The sequence below is a fragment of the Sus scrofa genome, chromosome 13 (assembly GCF_054392235.1).
Source record: "Sus scrofa isolate SSC_HxYL_T2T_F1_AM1 chromosome 13, Sscrofa_HxYL_maternal_Yorkshire_Landrace_v2.0, whole genome shotgun sequence".
Lineage (NCBI taxonomy): Eukaryota > Metazoa > Chordata > Mammalia > Artiodactyla > Suidae > Sus > Sus scrofa.
This window is the reverse complement of record NC_139395.1, coordinates 131,114,042-131,140,397: the sequence shown is the minus strand read 5'-3', so window position 1 is coordinate 131,140,397 and position 26,356 is coordinate 131,114,042. Positions and strand designations below refer to the sequence as shown.

The 26,356-nt window shown below is 35.5% G+C and overlaps 2 protein-coding genes across 24 annotated transcripts in view; one reads left to right on the top strand and one right to left on the bottom strand.

Moving 5' to 3' along the window:
* LOC106505748 (uncharacterized) overlaps nucleotides 1-26,356 on the bottom strand; it is a 1,225,997-nt gene that overhangs the window by 271,658 nt on the left and 927,983 nt on the right. The window lies entirely within an intron of this gene.
* The window catches only part of LOC106505750 (uncharacterized), a 742,696-nt gene that overhangs the window by 626,408 nt on the left and 89,932 nt on the right, over nucleotides 1-26,356 (top strand). For all 12 annotated transcript variants that reach the window (XR_014824355.1, XR_014824346.1, XR_014824350.1 and 9 more), the window contains one exon: nucleotides 5,422-5,482. Coding sequence is in view for 1 of the 12 variants with exons in the window: in XM_084990364.1 (XP_084846490.1) it covers nucleotides 5,422-5,482 (61 nt within the window). In the remaining 11 variants the exon portion in view is untranslated. The remainder of the gene's footprint in view (nucleotides 1-5,421; nucleotides 5,483-26,356) is intronic.

Sequence of the window (26,356 nt, the reverse complement as noted above, 5' to 3'; positions counted from 1 at the left end):
GATACAAGAAGCACAGAGGGCCCCAAACAAACTGAACGCAAAAAGACCCACACCAAGACACATCATAATAAAAATGGCAAAAGTTAGTGATAAAGAGAGGATCCTAAAGGCAGCAAGAGAAAAACAGAATGTTACCTACAAGGGAACCCCCATAAGAATATCAGCTGATTTCTCTACAGAAACACTACAGGCCAGGAGGGAATGGCAAGAGATATTTAAAGTGCTAAAAGGAAAAAATATGCAACCTAGAATACTTTATCCAGCAAGAATATCATTTAAAATAGAAGGGGAAATAAAAATTTTTCCCAACAAACAAAAACTTAAAGAATACAGCAACACAAAACCCAGGTTAAAGGAAATATTGAAAGGGCTTCTCTAAACCAAAAAGAAAGGAAGGAAAGGGAAGAAAAAAGAAAAGAAAAAAAAAAAGAAGAAGAAGAAGAAGAGGAAGAACTAGGACTGAGGAAGATACAATCAGAGAGCAGTCACTCAAATAAGCCAGCATACAGATTTAATCATGAACATGCTTCAAACAAAATAAAATTAAAAAGAAAAAAATAAAAAAGAGTCATCAAAACCATAAAATGTGGGCAAGGGATGTTAGGAAGTAAATAACCCTTTTTGTTTGTTTGTATGTTTCTCTTCTTAATTTTAATGTAGTAATGAACTGTTTGAACTTACAGGACCATCAGGCTAAAACACACAATTATGGGAAGGGGTTAGCATACTTAAAAAACAGGGCAACCACAAGCCAAAACCAAATATTGCATTTGCAAAAAATGAAAAAAAAATACACTCAAGCATATAATAACAGGAGACCATCCAACCAAAAAAAAAAAAAAAAAAAAGGAAGAATGGAGAACCATAGAATCAACTGGAACACGAGGTTCAAATGGCAAAAAATAATCATCTATCAATTATCACCTTAAATGTCAATGGACTGAATGCCCCAATCAAAAGACACAGAGTGGCTGAGTGGATAAAAAGGCAAAAACCTTCAATATGCTGCCTACAAGAAACTCACCTTAGGACAAAAGATACATATAGATTGAAAGTGAAAGGGTGGGGAAAAGTATTTCACGCCAATAGACATGACATAAAAGCAGGAGTCCCAATGCTCATATCAGACAAAATAGACTTTAAAACAAAAGACATAAAGAAAGACAAAGAAGGACACTACTTAATGATGAAGGGATCCATCCAAGGAGAGGATGTCACTATCGTCAACATATATGCCCCAAATACAGGAGCACCCAGATACACACAACAAATATTAACAGACATAAAGGGAGATATTGATGAGAATACAATCATAGTAGGAGAACTTAATACCCCCCTCACATCAATGGACAGATCCCCTAGACAGAAAACCAATAAAGCAACAGAGATCCTAAAGGAAACAATAGAAAAGTTAGACTTAATTGATATCTTCAGGACACTACATCCAAAAAAAGCAGAATACACATTCTTCTCAAATGCTCATGGAACATTCTCAAGAATTGACCACATATTGGGACACAAAGCGAATCTCAATAAATTTAGGAGCGCAGAAATTATCTCAAGTATCTTCTCTGACCACAATGCCATGAAATTAGAAATCAACCATGGGAAAAGGAAAGAGAAAAAACCTACTCCATGGAGACTAAACAACATGCTACTAAAAAACCAATGGGTCAATGAGGAAATCAAGAAGGAAATTAAAAACTACCTTGAAACAAATGAAAATGAAGACACAACCTCTCAAAATCTATGGGATGCTGCGAAAGCAGTGCTCAGAGGGAAATTTATAGCAATCCAGGCCTTTCTCAAAAAAGAAGAACGATCTCAAATTGACAACTTAACCCTCCACCTAAACGAATTAGAAAAAGAAGAACAAAAAAGTCCTAAAGTCAGCAGAAGGAAGGAAATTATAAAGATCAAAGAAGAAATCAATAAAATAGAGACTCAAAAAACAATAGAGAAAATTAATAAAACCAAGAGCTGGTTCTTTGAAAAGGTGAACAAAATTGACAAACCCCTGGCCAGACTCACTAAAAAGAGGAGAGAAAGAACCCAAATAACCAAAATTATAAATGAAAAAGGAGAAATCACAACGGATACAGCAGAAATACAAAAAACCATAAGAGAATACTATGAACAACTATACGGCAACAAGTTTGACAATCTGGAAGAAATGGACAATTTTCTAGAATCTTACAGCCTGCCAAAACTGAATCAAGCAGAAACAGACCAACCAAACAGACCGATCATAGAAATGAAATTGAAGAGGTCATAAAATCACTCCCTACAAATAAAAGTCCAGGACCAGATGGCTTCACAGGTGAATTTTATCAAACATATTAAGAGGAATTGGTGCCCATCCTCCTTAAACTCTTTCAAAAGGTTGAAGAAGAAGGAATACTCCCAAAGACATTCTATGATGCCACCATCACCTTAATTCCAAAACCAGACAGAGATACCACCAAAAAAGAAAACTATCGGCCAATATCATTGATGAATATAGATGCAAAAATTCTCAACAAAATCTTAGCCAACCGAATCCAACAACATACCAAAAAAATTATACACCATGACCAGGTTGGGTTCATCCCAGGTTCACAAGGATGGTTCAACATACACAAATCAATCAGCATCATACACCACATTAACAAAAAAAAAGGTCAAAAATCATATGATCATCTCAATAGATGCAGAAAAAGCATTTGACAAAGTCCAACATCCATTCATGATCAAGACCCTCGCCAAAGTGGGTATAGAGGGAACATTCCTGAATATAATCAAAGCCATTTATGAGAAACCCACAGCAAATATAATCCTCAATGGGGAAAAACTGAAAGCCTTCTCACTCAAATCTGGAACAAGACAGGGATGCCCACTCTCACCACTGCTCTTCAACATCGTTTTGGAAGTCCTAGCCACAGCAATTAGACAAACAAAAGAAATAAAAGGCATCCATATAGGAAGAGAAGAGATCAAACTGTCACTGTATGCAGATGACATGATACTATACATAGAAAACCCTAAGGACTCAACCCCAGTACTCCTTGAACTGATTAATAAATTCAGCAAAGTGGCAGGATATAAGATTAACATTCAGAAGTCAGTTGCATTTCTGTATACCAGCAATGAAATATTAGAAAAGGAATACAAAAACACGATACCTTTTAAAATTGTACCTCACAAAATCAAATACCTCAGAATACATCTCACCAAGGAGGTAAGGACCTATATGCCGAGAACTATAAAACTTTAATCAAAGAAATCAAAGAAGATGTAAAGAAATGGAAAGATATTCCATGTTCCTGGATTGGAAAAATCAATATTGTGAAAATGGCCATCCTACCCAAAGCAATCTACAGATTCAATGCAATCCCTATCAAATTACCCAGGACATTTTTCACAGAACTAGAACAAACAATCCAAACATTTATATGGAACCACAAAAGACCCAGCATCACCAAAGCAATCCTGAGAAACAAAAACCAAGCAGGAGGCATAACTCTCCCAGACTTCAAGAAATACTACAAAGCCACAGTCATCAAAACAGTGTGGTACTGGTATCAAAACAGACAGACAGACCAATGGAACAGAATAGAGAATCCGGAAATTAACCCTGACACCTATGGTCAATTAATCTTTGACAAGGGAGGCAAGAACATAAAATGGGAAAAGGAAAGTCTATTCAGCAAGCATTGCTGGGAAACCTGGAGAGCTGCATGCAAAGCAAAGAAACTAGAACACACCCTCACACCATGCACAAAAATTAACTCCAAATGGCTGAAAGACTTAAATATACGACAGGACACCATCAAACTCCTAGAAGAAAACATAGGCAAAACACTCTCTGACATCAACCTCATGAATATTTTCTCAGGTCAGTCTCCCAAAGCAATCGAAATTAGAGCAAAAATAAACCCATGGGACCTCATCAAACTGAAAAGCTTTTGCACAGCAAAGGAAACCAAAAAGAAAACAAAAAGACAACTTACAGAATGGGAGAAAACAGTTTCAAATGATGCAACTGACAAGGGCTTAATCTCTAGAATATATAAACCACTTATACAACCCAACAGCAAAAAAACCAATCAATCAATGGAAAAATGGGCAAAAGACCTGAATAGACATTTCTCCAAAGAAGATATACAGATGGCCAACAAACACATGAAAAAATGCTCAACATCGCTGATTATAAGAGAAATGCAAATCAAAACTACCATGAGATACCACCTCACACCAGTCAGAATGGCCATCATTAATAAATCCACAAATAACAAGTGCTGGAGGGGCTGTGGAGAAAAGGGAACCCTCCTGCACTGCTGGTGGGAATGTAAACTGGTACAGCCACTATGGAGAACAGTTTGGAGATACCTTAGAAATCTATACATAGAACTTCCATATGACCCCGCAATCCCACTCTTGGGCATCTATCCGGACAAAACTCTACTTAAAAGAGACACATGCACCCACGTGTTCATTGCAACACTATTCACAATAGCCAGGACATGGAAACAACCCAAATGTCCATCGACAGATGATTGGATTTGGAAGAAGTGGTATATATACACAGTGGAATACTACTCAGCCATAAAAAAGAATGACATAATGCCATTTGCAGCAACATGGATGGAACTAGAGAATCTCATCCTGAGTGAAATGAGCCAGAAAGACAAAGACAAATACCATATGATATCACTTATAACTGGAATCTAATATCCAGCACAAATGAACATCTCCTCAGAAAAGAAAATCATGGACTTGGAGAAAAGACTTGTGGCTGCCTGATGGGAGGGGGAGGGAGTGGGAGGGATCGGGAGCTTGGGCTTATCAGACACAACTTAGAATAGATTCACAAGGGGATCCTACTGAATAGCATTGAGAACTTTGTCTAGCTACTCATGTTTCAACAGAAGAAAGGGTGGGGGAAAAAATGTAATTGTAATGTATACATGTCAGGATAACCTGACCCCCTTGCTGTACAGTGGGAAAATAAAAAAAATTATAAAAAAAATAAATAAATACATTGCAAATATCTTTTCCAAATTAGTGTCTTGCCTAATCATTTCCTAAATTTTGTCTTTTAATAAAAGATTTAAATTTTAATATATTCCAACTTATAAAATTTTTATGATTTCTTCTTATATGTGCTATATAATAAGTCTCTTCTTACTCTGGTGTCATTCTGCTTTAATATCCACCATTCTTCCATGATAACTATCATTTTTTAATATTAATTTTTGGATTGAATGTGAGATACAGATAATTTTTACATGAATATTCAAAGGACTCAATGTTACTTATTGATTACAAAATACAAACACAAATTGTAACCTCCATTATTTGACTCACCTTTGTCATAAATCAGTTTTTCACATATGTATAGATACTTTTTCTGAATCGTATTCTTTTTCACTCTCGTTACAGAGGCCAGAAATTCACAGGAGGACAATTAATTTCAGCTGAATCTGAAGACTTATTTTCAAAGGTAAAGAAATATAAGGACAAACTGCCAACTAAGTAGTCAATAATGTTAACTATTTAGCTTGAGATGGATTGGGATGGTTGCTATTTTGCTTGGCATCATGGGAAAGGTGCCTGGACTTCATTTATTTTTTAAACTCAATGAATTTTATCATATTTATAGTTCTACAACCATCATCACAACCCAATTTTACAATATTTCTATTCCAAACCTCCACTCCATTCCTCCCCCTCCAATCAGTCTCCTTTGTTAACCATAAGTATTTCAAAGTCTGTGAGTCTGTTTCTATTCTGCAAATAAGTACATCTTATCCTTTTTTTAGATTCCACATATAAGTGATAGCATATGACGGTTGTGTATCAACTGTCTAACTTCACTTAGCATGATAAACTCTAGGTCCATCCATGTTGATGCAAATGCCATTATTTCATTTCATTTTATGGCTGAGTAATATTCTACTGTGTATATGTACCATATCTTCTTTATCTATTCCTCTGTTGATGGACATTTAGGTTGCTTCTATGTCTTGGCTATTGCATATAGTGCTGCAATGAGCATTGTGGTACATATATCTTTTTGAGTCATGGTTGTCTGGATGGATGCCCAGGAGTGGGATTGCTAGATCAAATGGTAGTTCTAATTTTAGTTTTTGGAGGAATGTCCATACTGTTTTCCATAGTGGTTGCACAAATTTACATTCCCCCCAACAGTGTAAGAGGGTACCCTTTTCTCCGCACTCTCTCCAGCATTTATTGTTTGTAGAATTTTTGATGATGGCCATTCTGGCTTGCATAAGATGGTACCACATAATAGTTTTGATTTGCATTTCTCTAGTAATTAGTGATGTTGAATATATTTCCATGTATTTTTTGGCAGTCTGTACATCTTTGGAAAACTGTTTAGATCATCTGCCCATTTTTCGATGGTTTTTTTTTTTTTTTTTTTTTTTTTTTTTTTTTTTTTTAGCTTTGTGCTGCAGGAGGTATTTATATATTTGGAGATTAACTCCTTGTCAGTTGCCTCATTTGCAAGTATTTACTCCCATTTGATGGGTTGTCTTTTCATTTTCTTTAGGGTTGCCATTGCTGTGCAAAAACTTTTAAGTTTAATTAGGTCCCATTTGTTTATTTTTTGTTTTCATTGTCATTAATCTAGGAGGTGAACCTGAGAGGATATTGCTATAGTTTATGTCATATGGTGTTCAGCCTAAGTTTTCCTCTAAGAGTTTTGCAGTATCTAGTCTTATATTTAGGTCTTTTTTTTTTTTTTTTTTTTTTTTTTGTCTTTTTTTCTATTTCTTTGGCTGCTCCCATGGCATGTGGAGGTTCCCAGGCTAGGGGTTGAATCGGAGCTGTAGCTGCCAGCCTATGCCAGAGCCACAGCAACTCTGGATCCGAGCTGCGTCTGCAACCTACACCACAGCTCATGGCAATGCCGGATCGTTAACCCGCTGAGCAAGGGCAGGGACCGAACCTGCAACCTCATGGTTCCCAGTTGGATTCGTTAACCACTGCGCCACGACGGGAACTCCCTATATTTAGGTCTTTAATCCATTTGGAGTTTATTGTTGTGTATGGTGTTAGGGTGTGTTCTAATTTCATTCTTTTACATGTAGCTGTCCTGTTTTCCCAGCACCCTTATTGAAGGGACTGTTCTTTTCTCCATTATATATTCTTGCCTCCTTTGTCATAGATTAGTTGATTGTAGGTGCATGGGTTTAATTCTGGGCTTTCTATCCTGTTCCACTGATCCATCTTTCTGTTTTTATGCCAGTACCATACTGTTTTGATGACTGTAGCTTTAGTAGTATAGTCTGAAGTCAGGGAGCCTGATTGCTCCAGCTCCATTTTTGTATCTCAGGATGGTTTTGGCTATTATGGGTTTTTGTGCTTCCAAACAAATGTTAAAATATTTTGTTCTCATTATGTGCAAAATGTCATTCATATTTGATAGGGATTGCATTGAATCTGTAGATTGCCTTGGGTAGTACAGTCATTTTGACAACATTGATTCTTCCAGTCCAAGAGCATGCTGTATCTTTTCATCTGTTTGTGTCATATTTTATTTCTTTCATCAGCCTCTTATTGTTTGCAGAGTAGAGGTCTTTGATCTCTTTAGGTGGGTTTATTCATAGATATTTTATTCTTTTTGATACAGTGGTAAATGGGATTGTTTCCCTATTTTCTCTTTCTGATCTTTCATTGTTAGTGTATAGAAATGCAGTAAATTTCTCTGTATTAATTTTGTATCCTTCAACTTTCCCAAATATATTGATGAGCTCTAAGAGTTTTTTGGTAGCATCTTTAGAATTTTCTAGGTATAGTACTATGTCATCTGAAAGCAGTGATAGTTTTACTTCTTCCTTTCCAATTTGGATTCCTTTTATTTCTTTTTCTTCTCTGTCATGGGTAGAACTTTCAAAACTATGTTGAATAGTAGTAACAAGAGCAGATATCCTTGTCTTGTTCCTAATCTTAACAGGAATTCTTTTGACTTTTCACCATTGAGAATGATGTTAGCTGTGGGTTTGTCATATATGGCTTTTAGTATGTTAAGGTACGTTCCTCTATTACCACTTTCTGGAGGATTTTTATCAAAAATGGGTGTTGGATTTTGTCAAAAGATTTTTCTGCATCTATCAAGAGGATTATATGATTTTTACTCTTCAGTTAGTTAATGTGGTGTTTCACACTGATTGATTGGTGGATACTGAAAAATCCTTGCATCCCTAGAGTAAATCCTACTTGCTAATGGTGTACAATGTTTTTAATGTATTGTTGGATTTGATTTTGCTAGTATTTTGTTGAGGATTTTTGCATCTATGTTCTTTCTTTTTGTGGTGTCTTTGTCTGGTTTTGGTATCAGGGCGATGGTGCCCTCATAGAATGAACTTGGGAGTGTTCCTTCCTCTGCTTTTTTTTGTAATAGCTCAGAAGGATAGGTGTTAACTCTTCTCCAAAATTTTGATAGAATTTACCTGTGAAGCTATAAGGTCCTGGACTTTTGTTTGTTGGAAGTTTTTTAATCAGGATTTCAATTTCACTACTTGTGATTGGTCCATCCATCTTCCCCATTCCATCGTTGTTTAGTATTGGAAAATTGTCCTTTTGTAAGAATTTGTCTATTTCTTCTAGGTTGTGTACTTTATTGGCATATAGCTGCTTGTAGTAGTCTTCTAAGATCCTTTGCATTTCTGTGATGTCCATTGTAACCTCTCCTTTTTATTTTCTAATTTCATTAGGTTGAGTCCTCTCTCTTTTTTTCTTGATGAGTGTGGCTAAGGTTTATCAATTTTGTTGATCTTTTCAAAGCACCAGCTTTTGGTTTCAATGATCTTTTCTATGGTTGTCTTCATTTCTATTTGGTTTATTTCTTCTCTTACATTTATTTCTTTTTTCTGCTAGCTTGGGTTTTGTGTGTTATTCTTTCTCTGGTTGCTTTAGGTGTAAATTAGGTTGTTTATCTGAGCTTTTTCTTGTTTCCTGAGGTAGGTTTGTATTGCTATAAACTTCCCTCTTAGAACTGCTTTTGCTGCATCCCATAGGTTTTTGGATTGTTTAGTCTTTGTTATGGTTTGCTTCTCGGTATTTTTTAATTTCTTCTTTGGTTTCTTCAGTGATCCAGTGGTTGTTTAGTAGCATGTTGTTTAGTCCCCATGTGTTTGTGTGTTTTGCAGTTTTTTTTTTTTCTTTTTGTGAATTTATTGTTGTATAGCATTGTGGTAGGAAAAGATGCTTGATATGATTTCAATTTTTTTTTCATTTACTGAACCTTGATTTGTGGCCTAGAATGTTAATGTTATTAATCCTAGAGAATGTTCCATGTGCACTTGAGAAGAATGTATATTCTGCTGCTTTTGGATGGAATGCTCTATAAGTATCTATTAAGTCCATTTGGTCATTTAAGGCCTGTGTTTCCTTGTTCATTTTCTGTCTGGATGAAATGTCCATTGCTTTAAGTGGGGTGTTAAAGTCTCCCACTATTATTGTGTTATTGTCAATTTCTCCTTTTAAGGTCGTTAACAGTTGTCTTATATATTGAGGTGATCCTATGTTGGGTGTTACAATTGTTATATCTTCTTCTTGGGATGATCCTTTGATCATTATGTAATATCCTTCCTTATCTCTTATAATATTCTTCATTTTAAAGTCTATTTTGTCTGATAGGTGTACTGCTACTCCAGCTTTCTTTTGATTGCCATTTACATGGAATATTTTCTTCCATCCTCTCACTTTCAATTTGTATGTGTCCCTAGAACTGAAGTGGGTCTCTTGAACATAGCATATATATGGGTCCTTATTTGTATCCATTCAGCCAGTCTATGTCTTTTGGTTGGGGCATTTAATCCATTTACATTTAAGGTAATTACTGTTATGTATGTTCTTATTGCCATTTTATTAAGTGTTTTGGACTTGTTTTTGTTGGTCTTTTTTCTTCCCTTCTTCTCTTGTTCTCTTCTCTTGTGGTTTTATGAATATCTTTAGTATTGTGTTTTCTTATTTGTGTATCTATTGTAGATTTTAGGTTTTTAATTACCATGAAGTTTTGGTGTAGGAGTCTATATATATATATATACACAAGATTTTTTTAAGTTGCTGGTCTCTTAATTACAAATGCATCTCTAGTATCCTGCATTTATAGCCTCCTCTTCTCACGATTTCTGGTTTTGGTAGCATATTTATGTGTGAATGATTTCCTACCTTTATTATATGTATGCCATTACTGGTGAGCTTTGTCATTTGTAATATTTTTGTTTCTAGTTGTGACCTTTTTTTTTCCACCTAGAGAAGTTCCTTTAGTATTTTTCATAAAGCTGGTTCAGTGGTGCTGAATTCTCTTGGCTTTTGAGTGTCTGTAAAGCTTTTGATTTTTCCTTCAAATTTGAATAAGAGCCTTGTTGGGTAGAATAATCTTGAAGGTTTTTTTCTTTCATCACTTTAAGTATATCTTGCCACTCCTTTCTGGCCTGAAAAGTTCCTGTTGAAAAATCAGCTGATAACCTTATTGGGATTCCTTTTTATGTTGTTTCTTTTCCCTAGCTGCTTTCAATATTTTCTCTTTGTCTTTAATTTGGGTTGTGCTTCCTGGACTTGAGTGAATGATTCCTTTCCCATGTTAGGGAAGTTTTTGGCTATTTTCTGTTTAAATATTTTCTCTGGCCCTTTCTCTCTTTTCCTCTGGCACCCTTATAATACAGATGTAAGTGTGTTTAATGTTGTCACAGATTTCTCTTAGACTGTCTTCAGTTCTTTTCAATATTTTTTCTCTTTTCTGTTCCACATCAGTAATTTCCACTAGCCTTCCTTCCACCTCACTTATTTGTTCTTCTGCCTCCTGTATTCTGCTGTTGGTTGCTTCTAATGATTTTTTTTATTTCAGTTACTGTGTTTTGCATCTCTGCTTGCTTAATCCTTAAATCTGTTTTTTTGCTCAATGTTTTTTTTATAATTTATCAATTTTTGCATCCAGTTTACTTCCAAGATCTTGCATCATCTTTACTATTATCAGTCTAAAGACTTTTACATAGAAGTTGGTAATCTCCAGATCACTTAGCTGTTTTTATGGTGGGTTTTTCTTGCTCCCTTATCTGAGTCATAATTCTCTGCCTTTTCATTTTGTATAGATTTTTGGTGTGGTCTCATTTTTGCAGACAATAGGGTTGTTGCTTCCCTTGCTTCTGATATCTGCCCCCTGTGGCTGAAGTTGGTATGTGGGTTGCTGCAGGCTTCCTAATGGGAGGGACTAGGTGCCTACCCACTGGTAGGTGGAGCTGATTCTTATCCCTCTAGTGGGTGGGGCTTTGTCTCTGGGTGTGATTAGAGGCAACTGTGTGCCTGGAGAGTCATTAGGCAGCCTGTTTACAGATGGGTGGAGCTGTGTTCCCACTAGATTATTGTTTGGTCTGGGGATTCTCAGCCATGATTGGTAGAGCCAGATTTTTCCAAAATGGCCATCACTAGAGGAGTTCACTCTAATGATTATTCCTGAGACCTTTGCCTCCAATGTCCTTCCCCTAAAGTTAGCCACAATCACTCCCTGTTTTCCCAGGAGATCCTCCAAGAATCACAAACAGGTCTGACCCAGATTCCTATGGAGTCTCTCCTTTGCCTGGTGACAGAGTGCACATGAAAAACTGTGTGCATCTTTCAAGAGTGGAGTCTCTGTTTCTCCTAGTCCCATGGAGCCCCTGCACACAAGCCCTGCTGGCCGTCAATGCCAAATGCTCTGAGGGACCCTCCTCCCAAAGCCAGATCCCAAGGAGTGGGAACCTGACGTGGAGTTCAGAACTCTCACTCTCATGGGTAAGCCTCTGCAATATATTTACTTTCCAGTCTGTGGGATGCCCACCTGGTGGGTATGGGGTTACTTATAAAGCATAATCACCCCTCCTACCATCTCAATGTGGCCTCCTTTTTGTCTTCTGTAGTAGAATATCTTTTTTTGATAGTTTCCAGTCTATCTTGTTGAAGGTTGTTCAGCAGTTGGATAGTTTCCAGTCTATCTTGTTGAAGGTTGTTCAGCAGTTGGTTGTAATTTTGTTGCTCTTATGACAGAAGGTGAGCTCTGGTTCTTCAACTCTGCCATCTTAATCCTGTCTCCCAGACCTGGGCTTTAAATTCAGACTTGAGTTCATTCCTTCTCCAACACTTTATAGTCATTTAACACTAGGCAAGTTTCTAATCTCTCTCCATATTAAGTTTCCTCATAGATCAGTGAGGACAATAAATAATAGCTGAACCACAGGAAATGATGTGAGAATTAGATACACTTTATAGAAAATAACTAACAACATCCTGCCACACAGCAGGGTTGGAGAATAGTCACTGTCTTTAGAATTACAAGCAAACTCCTCTTGGACTTCTCTCAGGTTTCTAGTTAACATCATTTGTAATGAGAAATATATTTGAGTAAATCATTTTCTTTGTATTTCAGGAAAGTTACTTATGTCCCCCCCATAGAAGTCTGAGGTAGAGACAAAACAGATTATTTTATTACCCTACACAAGAGACTTTGATACAGAGACAGCATTAAATAAAAGTTAGGTGATGCAGTTGTCATAATTAGCTAGAATTCTTTGAAAGTATTGACCTCTCCTAAAGGACAGGAGGAGCTAGTGTGGTTAATCAGAACACACAATCTCTGATGTTATAAAATATTGTCTAGGGAACTACCTATACTTCAAACAATTTCTACTTTTAAGTCCTTGTCATAATCCCAAATATCCAATAATCTGTTTGTTTGTTTTTATTATTCCCTGTCACTATCATTGCTCTTTTATAGGTGTACTGGATATTAACAGATAAACCACAGTTGGGGTTAAGAGGTCTGGTGTCTAAACTTGACTCTACCAATTAGTAAAAGTCACAGAAACTGACCTTCTTTGCATCTGGGTTTATATTCTCTTGTGGATAAAATGGGGGGAGGTAAGGCCTTTTTCAGAACTATAATTTCATGATTATATGGACCAATAGTTGTAACAATAAATTAATAGGAGAGTTATGTCATAAATTATTTTTTGATATTGGATTTACTCAGGCAACTCATACTCAGAATGAATAACAGCAGCCTGTCTTGAGACCTCTGTAAATAACTCATCGAACCACTGCAGAGTTCTCCCCAGTCTACAGAAAGTTTTCTGCAGGAATGTTCAATAAATAGTTACTGATATATCCATGAGTACAGGAATGTTTTTGAAACCACGATGCTTCTTTCTATTTCACAGTGGGAACAATCAGGATGGACTCTTGAAATTGCTTTTACAGTTTTATGACTTGTTTGGAACTCTTCATTCCACTCTAAAAGAAAAATAGGCATATTCAGGTTCACCTAAGATGAACTCCTGTAAAGGTTTCCACTCGAATGATTGAATGATGTTTAACAGAAGCACACAAGAAATGAACTTTGGCAAGCTATTTGCATTGATCACCCTTGGAATGTAAAAAAAGGGGGGGGGGAGGGGCTGAAGCAATGAGAGAATAGAAAGAGTTGGATTACTTAACCACTGATAATTCCCACAGTGTACAGAACAAGGCTGATACAGCAAAATACAGTAGACAGTATTAAATAGATGTGAAACCTAAGTTAATTTTGCATAGAACAGTAAAAAAAAAAAAACAATTTATAACAAAGTCAATCTAAATAAAAGTGCATATCTGTTATTTTTTTAAAGGTGTAATGTTATTTCTTCAGGATTTTATACTACCTAGAATAGCAAGAAGGGCTCAGTTGGGTGTGTGTCTGATCCAAGTGGACTCCACCAAAGCAGCTGGGCTAGAGACACCACATCCCATCTGTGTGAGGAGACTACACAAGGATGTGAATTCCATGAGTCATGGCTTATTGGGAAGGAGAGCATCTTTGGAAACTATCTCACACAGTCATTATTCTCATGAAGATTGAGAATGACTGATGAAATCATCTGTATATCCTCATTCAGCATTTAGACTCCATGAATCTAATTAATACTTGCTTAATGGGCAGCAGAATGCTTTAACTAATACCATTGTTTCCACCTTTCAGGCATTCTTAATGCTATTTTTGTGGGCACACTTTTATTTGACAAGGATATGAAAGCAGCATGCTCTGCCCACTTCATACATATTTGCCATTTACAAGCCTATAAATGTTATTTCACCACTTACTTCCCTCTGTGTATTAGAGTGAGAGCTCTCTTCTTATTTAAAATTTAAATATTGCCCTGGATTGGCCTCCAATATGTCAAATTTTGAAGATGAAATTCAACGATGATTTTTGCTTTTTGGGTTTGTGGTAACAAACATCAGAAATAGACTATGTAAATAGATGAATGTGATTTTTTAAAAAGAGCTTGTAGGGATATGCTGAGTTGCTCATCATCTAAAAGTATTTTTAGGGATCAAGTGGTTTCTGCTTAAGAGGCTTAACATCCTTAAAGTGCAACCTAATCTGCATAGAAAGAGAAGATGCCTTTGAGCATGACACAGACCTTCAGACCTTATCTCTCAGCTCAAGTCTATATGTAGTTTAGGATCTTTTTTTTTTTTTTTCCAGCATGGCTCTTCCAGTGTTAGAACTCAGCTCCCAATTTTCAGAATAGAGTTTTCATGTTTTGCTTCAGGGGTCTTCTAGGAGCCTCCAGATTCTCAATGGGCTGATCCAAGGTCTTGGTCATAAAATGCTTCTCCTCTTGTTCAAGGCCTGAGTTTTATGCTTAGGCTATTTCATATATACCAGACATCACTATTTGTGTTTTATCTTATCCATTGATAACCATTTTATTAATTTTGGTTAGAGGTCTTATTTTCTATGGAGCTGGAGGAATGCAGGTCATACTGCCTTACTGAATATGCCTACCATGATTTTGTCCTATAACCTTGGATGTTCATCATAGAACACAGATTTGTGACAATTGAAACTTATAGGTCAGACATAGATGGTTGAGCAGATTTCCTGATTTATTGTAGGCTAAGGATTACAGAATTCAAACAAATGATTAAGCTCTTCTAAAGTGTGTGTGTTTTTTTTTTTTTTTTCCTGGAAATTCTGAATAATTCCAGCTAAGGTATTTTCCTGAATTTCATTTCCATGATAACTTTATTTATTTATTTTTTGTCTTTTGTCTTTTTAGGGCCGCTCCCATGGCATATGGAGGTTCCCAGGCTAGAGGTCGAAGGAGAACTGTTGCTGCTGGCCTATGCCACAGCCACAGCAATGCCAGATCTGAGCCATATCTGTGACCTACACCACAGCTCACAGCAACATCAGATCCTTAACCCACTGAGCAAGGCCAGGGATTGAACCTGCAACCTCATAGTTCCTAGTTGGATTCTTTTCCACTGTACCATAACAGGAACTCCCATGATAACTTTTAGAATTTTGTGGCCTGCCACCGAAGATAAAAACTCTTGTCAGGAATATATTCATCAAATACACTCTTTTGGGGGCATATTTGCACTATTTTTTAAATTTTATTTTTGTATTTATTTATTTATACTTTTTTTTTTAAGGGCCACACCTGTGGCATATGGAGGTTCCCAGGCTAGAGGTCTAATCAGAGCTACAGCTGCTGGCCTACATCACAGCCACAGCAACGGCAGATCCAAGCCGTGTCTGTGACCTACACCACAGCTCACAGAAATGCCAAATCCTTAACCCACTGAGTGAGGCCAGGGATCGAACCCACAACTTCATGGTTCCCAGTCAGATTCGTTTCTGCTGTGCCATGACAGGAACTCCTGCACTATTTTAGATTTAATTTTTAACTGTCTTACTATGATTATGAAGTGAAATTAAATTACAAAATCTAACCTCTGTTGGCCCAATTACTTGGTAAAATTAAATGAGTATTTCTATTGCCCTCTAAAACTTTTAAGAGTTGACAGGGACAGTATGTAGATCTATTTAAAAACCACCATAGGTCTTGCTAGTTAGTTTCCTTTTCATGTAATAGAAAGAGAGGTTGAATGAATCATGTCAAGTGATCCATAAGATTAATATAGACAAAGATGTCATATCCACATGCATGCAGCTGTGAATGGCATATCTACTTTGCCAACTGTAAACGTAATGGACAAAATGTCCCAGTGACTGCTTCAGGGTTTAATATAACTCAGTTATCGGCAGCCACATTTCCTGTTGCCTAATACCCAAATTCAATTCTATGAAGAACTTTAGTCTGGCTCTTGGAGTAGGTAGAAAAATCTGCTAACCACATTATGTTCTTTCATAACCACATTGAATTGGACTATTAGCTAATACTCGGTAAAAGCAAATACCATTTACTTTGAGAAAGTACCGTGTTTTATATGGATTGATGTTCATTCTCACAGCACTTATATTTTAGCTTAGTAGTAAAATTAAACAATGCATGTTAACATAGCAACTATTATTTCTCTGTGTTAAATAAACCATTCTGTAAATTAAGAATGTAACATATTTACTTTAAATTCTGTTTATATACGTGTTATAGCGATGTTATTCTCTTCACATTGAAAAATATTTAGCATTTTTCCAGAAACAGATTTCACCTTTCATGTTATCTTCCAAATAAAAATCTTAATGTTTATGTTGCTTTGGGTATAATTCCCTCTATTTAGAGAATTACATTTCCGTACCAATTTTTTAGAACACTTTATCAAAGAGTTCTAGTTTTACAGAAAAATTTAGATAATACAGAGTATTCCCGTATACTGCCTCCAGAACACACACACACACACACACACACACACACACACACACTCTCACACACACACAATATTAGTAACTTCTAGCATAGTATGGGATCACATTACAATTAATGAACCAATATGTATACATTATTATGAATTAAAGTTTGTATTTTGCACTATTTCACTCTTTTTGTTGTATAGTTCTGAGGGTTTTGACTACCCCTCATAATGTACTTTTTCTTCCATTACTCTGATTTTACAGATTAGTTTTACTGCCCTAAAATCCCCTGTACTTTATCTACTAATTTCCTCCCCACTTTACCTCCCCCTTGGACTCTTGGAAATGACTGATCTGCCTTTTCCAGAACGTTGTATAGTTGAACTCATACAGTATATATCCTGTTCACACTTCCTCCTTTCACTTAAAGCAAAACAAAAACAAAAACAAACAAACAAAAAAAAAAACCACTTGATTCCTCCATGTCTTTTTGTTGCTTCATAGCTCATGACTTTTTAATCCCTGTATAATATCCACTGTATGATGGGCCACAGTTTGATTAGCCATTCACTTGTTGAACATCTTATTTACTTCCAAGTTTGGCAATTAGAAAGAAAATGCTATAAAATTTCGTGTGCAGGTTTTGTTTGAATTTAAGTTTCCCTTCATTTGGTTAAATACCAAGGAGTGTGGTTGCTAAAACTGCCAAAACATCTTCCAAAGTGACTGTGCTATTTCTCATTCCTACCAGCAATAAGCATGAGATCCAGTAGCTCCACACCTTCCCTGGTGTTTTCAGTGTTTTGTCTATTCTAATAGTTGTATACTGGTATATCTTTGTTGTTTTATTTTGTAATTCCTTAAGGATGTATGCTATAGAACACATTTTCATATACTCATTTGCTATGTATGTATCTTTTTTTTGGTGAGATGTCTGTTCTCTTTTGCTCCTTTTTTAATCAGGTTGTTCATTTTTCTATAGCTGAGTTTTAACAGATCTTTGTGTATTTTCAATGATAGCCCATTATCCGATATGTTTTTACAAATATTTTCTCTAAATCTGTGGTTTGTCTTTTATTCACAGTGTTCTTCACAGAGAAAGACTTTTTTTTTTTTTTTTTTTTTTTACATAAAGTCCATATTATCCTTATGTTCATTCATGTTTTGTGCTTTTGGTGTCGTACCTAAAAACTCATCACCAAACCCATTGTCTCTATCATTTCTTTGATGTTATCTTCTAGAAGTTTCATAGTTTTTAAATTTACATTTAGATCTATAATCCAGTTAAAGTTAATTTTTCTGACAATTGCAGGTTCTTTATTGAGGGTTTTTTTTTTTTTTTGTATTGATATCCAGCTGTTCAGCAGCACTGTTTGAAAATTTGTCCTTTTGCACTGAATTGCCTTTGTTCCTTTGTCAAAGATCACTCAATTATATATGTGTGGGTCTACTTCTGAACTCACTGTTCTGGTCCTTTTGACTATTCTTCTTCCAATATCATGCTGTCTTTTTTTTTTTTTTTTAAGTTTTATTGAAGTGTAGTTAATTTCCAAGTTTGTGACAATTTCTGCTATACAACAAAGTGACCCAGTCATACATATACACATATCCATTCTCTCTCAGATTCTTTTCCCACATAGATTATCACAGAACACCAGGTTGAGTTCTCTGTGCTATATAGCAGGTCCCCATTGTTCAATCATTCCCATATACCTCAGTGTGCGTATGCCAATCACAAACCCTCAGTCCATCCTTCCCACCCCTCCACCTGTGCCCTTTGGTAACCATAAGTTTTTCAAAGTCTGAGAGTCTGTTGCTGTTCTGAAAATAAGTTCATTTTATCCTTTTTTTTTTTTTTTTTAGATTCCATTTATAGGTGATGTCACATGATGTTTCTCTTTCCCTATCTAACTTCACTTAGTATGATAGTTTCTAGTTCTTGCCCCCTTTGTCATAGATTAATTGATCATAGGTGCTTGGATTTATTTCCGTGCTTTCTATCCTGTTCCATTGATCTAGCTTTCTGTTTTTGTGCCAGTACCATACTGTTTTGATGACTGTACCTCTTTAGCATAGTCTGAAGTCAGGGAGACTCATTCTGACTGATTATGGTAGCAGGGCAGTAAGTCTTAAAGTCAGGTAGTGTCAGTGTTCCTACACTATTCTTCTTCAGTATTATGCTGCATATTCTGAGTCTTTGGTCTTTCCACATAAAGCTTAGAATCATTCTTTCCATATCTACAAAATAATTTGCTAGGATTTGATTGAATTTGCATGGAATCTAAACATTAGGAAGAATTGTCATCTCAGTATGTACAATATGGACACATTGGAGAATTCATACTTGGTCCACAAACTGGGGATATATCGCCATTTATTTAAATATTCTTGATTGTTTTCATTAGAGTTTGGGGTTTTCCTCATGTAGATTCTGTGCATGTTTTGTTAAATTTGTACCCAGCTATTTTTCTTTTTTCTTTCCATTTTTTGGGGTGCTAATTTAATTGTTGTTGTTGTTTTTTTTTTAATTTCCTAGTTGTTCATTGCTGGTATATAGGAAATAAGTTGATTTTTGTGTTTTAATCTCATGTCCTGCAAGGTTGCTGTAATCACTTATCAGTTGCAAGAGTTTTGTTGTTGTTGCTAATTCTTTATTTTCTACAATCATGTCATCTGCATAAAAATACAGTTTTATTTCTTCTTTCCCAATATATATAGTTTTTCTTTTCTGTCTTGTCTTGTTTAATTTACTAGAATTTCCAGTTCAGTTTTGAATAAAGGAGTGAGAGGGGATATCCTTGCCTTGTTCTTACTCATAAAGAGAAAACATCTATTTTCTGATTATTAAGTATGATGTAACTGTAGGCTCTTTGATTTTTTTTTCTTAATCAAGTTGAGGTGTATTCTCTCCATTCCTAATTCATTGAGGGTTTGCATCATGAATGAATGTTGGATATTGTCAAATGCTTTGGATGAATCTATTGGTTATTGATCATAGAATTTTTCTTCTTTATCATATGATCAGATAATTGCTTCCTTTAACCTATCGATGTGATGGATTATATTAACTTATTTTTGAATGTTGAACCAGGCTTGTATATCTAGAATAAATCTTTCTTGGTGTATAAAACTGTTGGATTTGACTTGATGATATTTTGTTGAGGAGTATTGCATCTATGTTCATGAGAGCTATTGGTCTATAATTTTCCTTTCCTATAAAGTCTGTCTTACTTTGGTGTTAGTAAAAGGCTGGTACCAAACTCATTAAATCATTAAAAATCATTATGCTTTCTTGGAGAATTGACCTCTTTACTATTATGAAATGCCCTCATAGAATGTTAGGAAATGTTTTCCTTGATTCTGTTTTCTGGAAGAGACTGTAGAGAATTGGAGAATTTGTATTAATTGTCTTTTTTTTTTATTTAAAAAAATTTTTTTTTGGTATTTTTGACTTTTAGGGCTGCACCTGCGGCATATGGAGGGTAGGATAGGGGTCCAATCAGAGCTGTAGCTGCCGGCCTACACCAGAGCCTCAGCAATGCAGGATCCAAGCTGTGCCTGTGACCTACATCAGAGCTCACAGCTACGCTGGATCCTTAACCCACTGAGCGAGGTCAGGGATCAGACCTGCATCCCCATGGATGCTAGTCAGGTTTGTTACCACTGAGCCATGACAGGATCTCCAGGTATTAATTTTCTTAAATTCTTGGTAGAATTCATTCAAGAAACCATCTTAGCTCTGTGATTTCTTTTTTCAAAGGTTATTAATTATTAATTCAATTTTACTAATATATACAAGCATACTCAAATTGTCTGTTTCTCCTTGTATAACTATTGGTAATGTGTATTTTTTAAGGAATTTGTCAACTTCATTTATGTTACCAAATCAGTGGACATTGTGTTGTTCATAATATTTTTTATTATTCTTTTAATGTCCAGAGAATAAGTGGTGATGCTCCTTTTTCATTTCTAATATTAGTAATTTGTGTCTTTCTTTTTTTATTTTCTTGATTAGCCTGGCTAGAAGTTGATCAATTTTTTAAAAATCTTTTTAAAAAGTTTTTTATTTCATTGATTTTATCCATTGATTTTTTTTTTGTTTAAATTTCGTTGGTTTTTCCTCTAATTATCTTTATTTGATGGTTTTCTATCTTTCCATTACTGATTTCTACCTTAGTGGTCAGATAACATACTTTGCATGATTTCTCTTTTTTTAAACTTGTGAAGGTGTGTTTTATGGCCCAGTATGTGATCCATCATAGCGAGTCTTTTCTGTGAGTTTGAGATGAGCATACATTTTGTTGAGGTTTGATATAATATTCTGTAAATGTCAATTATATCTAGATGACTAATGATACTGTTCAGTTCAACTGTATGCTTACTGATTTTCTGCCTGATAAATCAGCCAATTACTGATAAATAGGTATTCAAGTCTCCGACTGTAAGTGAATGTGTATTTCAGTTTGCAGTCATTTTTCACACTTATTTTGATGTTCTTTTGTTAGGTACAAGCATGTTAAAAATCATTATGCTTTCTTGGAGAGTTGACCCTTTACCCTTATTTATCCCTGATAATTTTCCTTATTACGTATTCTGTCTTGTCTGAAATTAATATAGCCACTTTTGCTTTCTTTTAATTAGTGTTAACATGGTATATCTTTCACCATTCCTTTATTTTCAAACTTTTTTTTTTTATATTTAAAGTGAGTTTCTTAGAATTCCCTGGTGGCGCAGTGGGTTAAGTTTCCAATGTCCTCACTGCTGTGGCACAAGTTTGATCCCTATCCTGGGATTTCTACATGCTGTGGGGGCATGGCCAAAAATATTAAAAAATTTGAAAATTAGTTTATCATAGATAATGTATAGGTGGTTCTTGCTTTTTTGATCAACTATGGCAATCTGTCTTTAAACTGGTGTATTTAGACCATTTATATTTTAAAGTGAGTGTAGTTGGATTAATACATACTGTGCTGTAACTTCTTTCTCTTCATTGTACTTGTTCTGTGTATCTCACTCTCTTTAAATCTACTTTCTGACTTCTCTGATTTTAATCACTTTATATGATTCCATTTTCTCTCCTATTTTTAGCATATAAATTTTAATTATTTTTAATTTTTAAGTGGCTTCCTTATAGTTTTTAATATGCATTTACAACTAATCTGTGCTCAGTTTCATATAACATTATACTGCTTCATGGATGGGACAAGCATCTTATAACAAAGTATTCTCAATTCTTCCCTCCTATCCCTTAATTGATTTTGTCATTGCTGTGACTTACTCATATGGTATAATCACTAATACAGTATTGCTACTACTATTTTGAATGCACAATTATCAGTTCGATTAAGAATAAGAAAAATAAAAGAATATATTTTACTTTCATTTATTTTATTTATTTTTTTAAATAGGTATTACCCCAATACATTTTTTTTCTACTGTGCAGCATGGTGACCAAGTTACACATACAAGTACATATTTTATTTTCATGCATTATCATGCTCTATCATAAGTGGCTAGACATAGTTCCCAGTGCTACACAGCAGGCTCTCATTGCTAATCCGTTCCAAAGGCAATAGTTTGCATCTATTAACCCAAAGCTCTCCAACCACCCCAATCTCTTCCCCTCCCCCTTGGCAACCACAAGTCTATTCTCCAAGTCCATGATTTTCTTTTCTGTGGAAAGATATAAGTGATATCATATGGTATTTGTCTTTCTCTTTCTGACTTACTTCACTCATAAGAGTCTCTAGAGACCCTTAGTTTCATTTATTTTAATAATTTTTCCATTTTTTTAACATAGATCCATATTTCTGATATAATTTTCTTTCTCTCTGAAGACCTGTTTTTAACATTTCTTGCAAAGCAGGTCTCCTTGGCAACAAATTCCTCAGTTTTGGGGGGAGATTATTTGTTTGATGAATGCTGACAAAAGGTGAGAGATTATTTGTTTCTCCAGTAATGATATTCTTCATTTTGTTACAATGTTTTTTTTTTTTTATTTCTAGCATTTCCTTGGATTCTTTCTTAAATCTTCCTTCTCTCTGCTTATATTACTCATCTCTTCTTGATGTTGTTTACCATTCTATTAAGGCCCTAAATGTGTTGATTATAGTTATTTTAAGTCCCTTATATGATAATTCCAAAATCTGTATCATTTCTGATTCTTGTTCATGCTTGCTTTATTTCTCCAGACTGCTTTTTTTTGCCTTTTATATCACACCTTAGTTTTTTTATTGAAAGTTGGACGTGATGTGTTGGGTAATAGAAACTGAGGTAATTAGACATTTAGTGTGAGGTTTATGTGTGAGGTCTGCCTAGGCGCTATGCTGTGTTTAATGTTTGTTATAGCTGTAGATACTTTACTTTCCTCAAGCATTCTTATTGGGTTATATTTTCCCACTTCTCTGTTGTCTTTCGGTTTCCCTAAGGTCTATTTATTAAATAGTCTGTGCAGTTCTCTCAATTATAATCCACTATTATAACACTAAAGCTCTGTTGATGTGGTAAGGCATTGGAGAAGAAAAGCATTCTATGGTCTTATAATTGAATCTGTTTTTTAGCAAGTATGAGACCCTGGGCTATAAACTTCAATAGCATTTCTTAGCATTTTATTTTCCCCCATTTATCTTGAATAAGAAATCTCGGAGTTCCCGTCGTGGCGCAGTGGTTAACGAATCCGACTAGGAACCATGAGGTTGCGGGTTCGGTCCCTGCCCTTGCTCAGTGGGTTAACGATCCGGCGTTGCCGTGAGCTGTGGTGTAGGTTGCAGATGCGGCTCGGATCCCGCGTTGCTGTGGCTCTGGTGTAGGCCGGTGGCTACAGCTCCGATTCAACCCCTAGCCTGGGAACCTCCATATGCCGCGGGAGCGGCCCAAGAAATAGCAACAACAACAACAACAAAAGACAAAAAGACAAAAGACAAAAAAAAAAAAAAAAAAAAAAAAAAGAAATCTCAAGGGGGCTGAAGTTGATGAGCTGCCCTTCTTCCAGGTCACATAAGGCTCTGGTAGGAGGTGCAGGGCGGTGACACTGCCCATTTGTAGAGCACTGTTTCCGTTTTAACTGCTTTGCACCAATTGCTGTGTTCTCCTCCAATACTCTAGAATTCCTCCCTGTCCCAGCTGGTCTCCTTGCTGGTGTGGAGACTCTGAAGAGTGTGGGAGTTTTTCCTCTTTCCAGCTCACTCCTAGGGGCACAGAGCCTAACAGGCTTCATTTCTTCTTTTCTCCCCCTTTTTCTTCTTTCTTTTCTCTCCATGTTTCTTCTTTCAACTTATCCATTTTCAAGAAGTTTTTCTTGCTCTATTAGAATCCTGAGGCCTTTTGTCAGCATTCATCAAATTTTCTGTGTGAATAGTTCCACATACAGATGAATTTTCAATGTATTTGTTGGGGTAAATGAGCCTCAAGTCCTACTCCTCCATTACTGTCTTTTTTCCTCTTCTATTTTTCTAATATATTTACTTATTAACACTTATTAGCAATTTCTTGCTCTTTGAATTAACCAGGGATTTTTTTATTACCATCTATTCATATATTCTTTAAGTACTCCCTTAGAAGTTACTCTGGGGATTACAATAGTCATCCTTCATATAATAAAGTTTGATTTAAATAACTTCATTTACTACTTCATAAACAAAAGAAGATTTATATTTAAAATTATTTGTCCCCTTCCTTAAGGTTCTTAGAATAAAAACCTAATCTTGTGTGTATTTTTATAGAACCATAAGAACATAGTAGGTTCTTATAATGAATACATGATGATTAAACAACATAGATATCTATACAAATGTAAGTATCTTAACTAACTAGAAAGAGACATTTAATTTATTTTCATCATTTTTTTCCAAAATTATCTCATAGAAAGTAAAGGAACTTATCCCTCCCTTTAACACCCTGAACACTTCTTGCAGGCCCATAAAAAGGAATTCTTTGCTCCCTTGGACTTACTGAGGAGAAATGATCTATCCTTCTTTCCCCCTCTTTCTGTCTCCTTCCCATAAGTGTGGTCATGTTTATCATATTGGTGATATGATGACATATTGACATTTGTTTTTCCATTTGATGCAGCTAAGGTGTAAAACATCATGATAATTTAATAAAAATAGACCAAATCATAGTTATTTCCAGGTGAAAGGAGTTTTTGTTTTTATTTTTGTTTTGTTTTTTTAAATTTTCCAGTTAACTTTGGAATTGAGGGGAGTAATACCCAGAGAGGCTCTGTTATTTACCGATGATCATAGATAAAGTATTGGTACTAGATAAAATATTTCTTTCCACTTTATACTTTTTCTTTTAGAACCAGTAGCTCTTGTCTGTGTCTTTGTTCTATACATACAAACCAGACAGAATAGATGAAACATTTGGGGAGCAGCCTTTTCTGTCACTATAACCAAAACTACCACTACTAACGAGAATCACCCTTCTGATCATGGTGTCATCAAGCAGAGAATCACTTTTTATATTCTTAAAGATTTCTAGGGGAGTTTTGCCTCCTAGAATATTTAATTTTTGTCTTTCTGGTAGAAAATGATTTTTTTCCCCCTGACATTTCAGTGATCACAAGGCAGCTGGTTTCACCTAAAAACAACAATAAAAAGCAAGTGACAGTATGACTGGTGGAAAATGCTAGTCTATGTTTGAGAGGCTGTGGGTTGTCATCATTTTTTAAAAGCTAGCAAAAGCTTAAGTGACGGATGTCAGTGGTTATCATTTTTTTTTTTTTTGCAGTGATTGCCATCAAAAGATGGCGCTGTACATATTTTAATGTGTCTACGACCCAACTCAAATGGTTGTTTTAGAAAAAGGATAAAATTCTGACATTACTTAGATGAGCTGAAAATACTTATGTGATCCTCTTGGTATAATAAAATCCACCAGTGTTGAAAAAATAGAAATAATCAATGCATGGCTTTTAAGAATTCAGTCTCACACATTTAGGAAGAAATTCTACTGCATTCCTAAGGCAACAGCCTGGTGGGTTCTGAGGAAAAAGGAGGGAATAAGAAATATTATCCAGTTTTTGTAGATAGTCAGATTTGCTCATTACAAATAGCACAGTATAATAGATGGCAGGAGAGTTGATTGGGAAAAAAACAAACAAACAAACAAACAAAAAAAAGCACTCTTTGGGCTAGTCAAAATACCTGAATGAGAATTTTAAAAATCAGTTAATTGACTGCATAATTGATTACATAATTTAGATAGTCCTTGGTAACAAAAGACTTAATATTCTATAAAGCATGACATCTGTTAGGAAATTCACCAAAATCACTGAAGCCAAACTTAAATATTTCAGTAAAAATATTTCAACTACAGAGTCTAGTGTAATACCTCCACTTTGATGCAGAAAGTTCAGAATAAGCAGAAAACCTTAGACTAGAGATCTCTCTTGCTATACTGGAAGTAACAATGGGCAGTGGGGCACCAGATAATAACCAGAACCCTGAAACTTAACAGGTGCTAACCCTATGCCTGAGAATGGCAAAGCCATGTACTTTTTTGGACCATGGGATATTCCCTAATTTCTTCACAAATGCCCCTTAAAAGGCAGGTCACCTTTTTGTTTTCTTTCTGCCTAGTTTTGTTTTTATTTGTTTGTTTGTTTTGATACTTGGCATTTCTCAGGATCCCAAAAGATATTGATGCAAGATCTAGAAAAGCTTGTCTCCTATTGATCAATGTACCGAAGCCTATTCCCAGTTTCTTTCTCAGAAATGTCATGATTCAGTA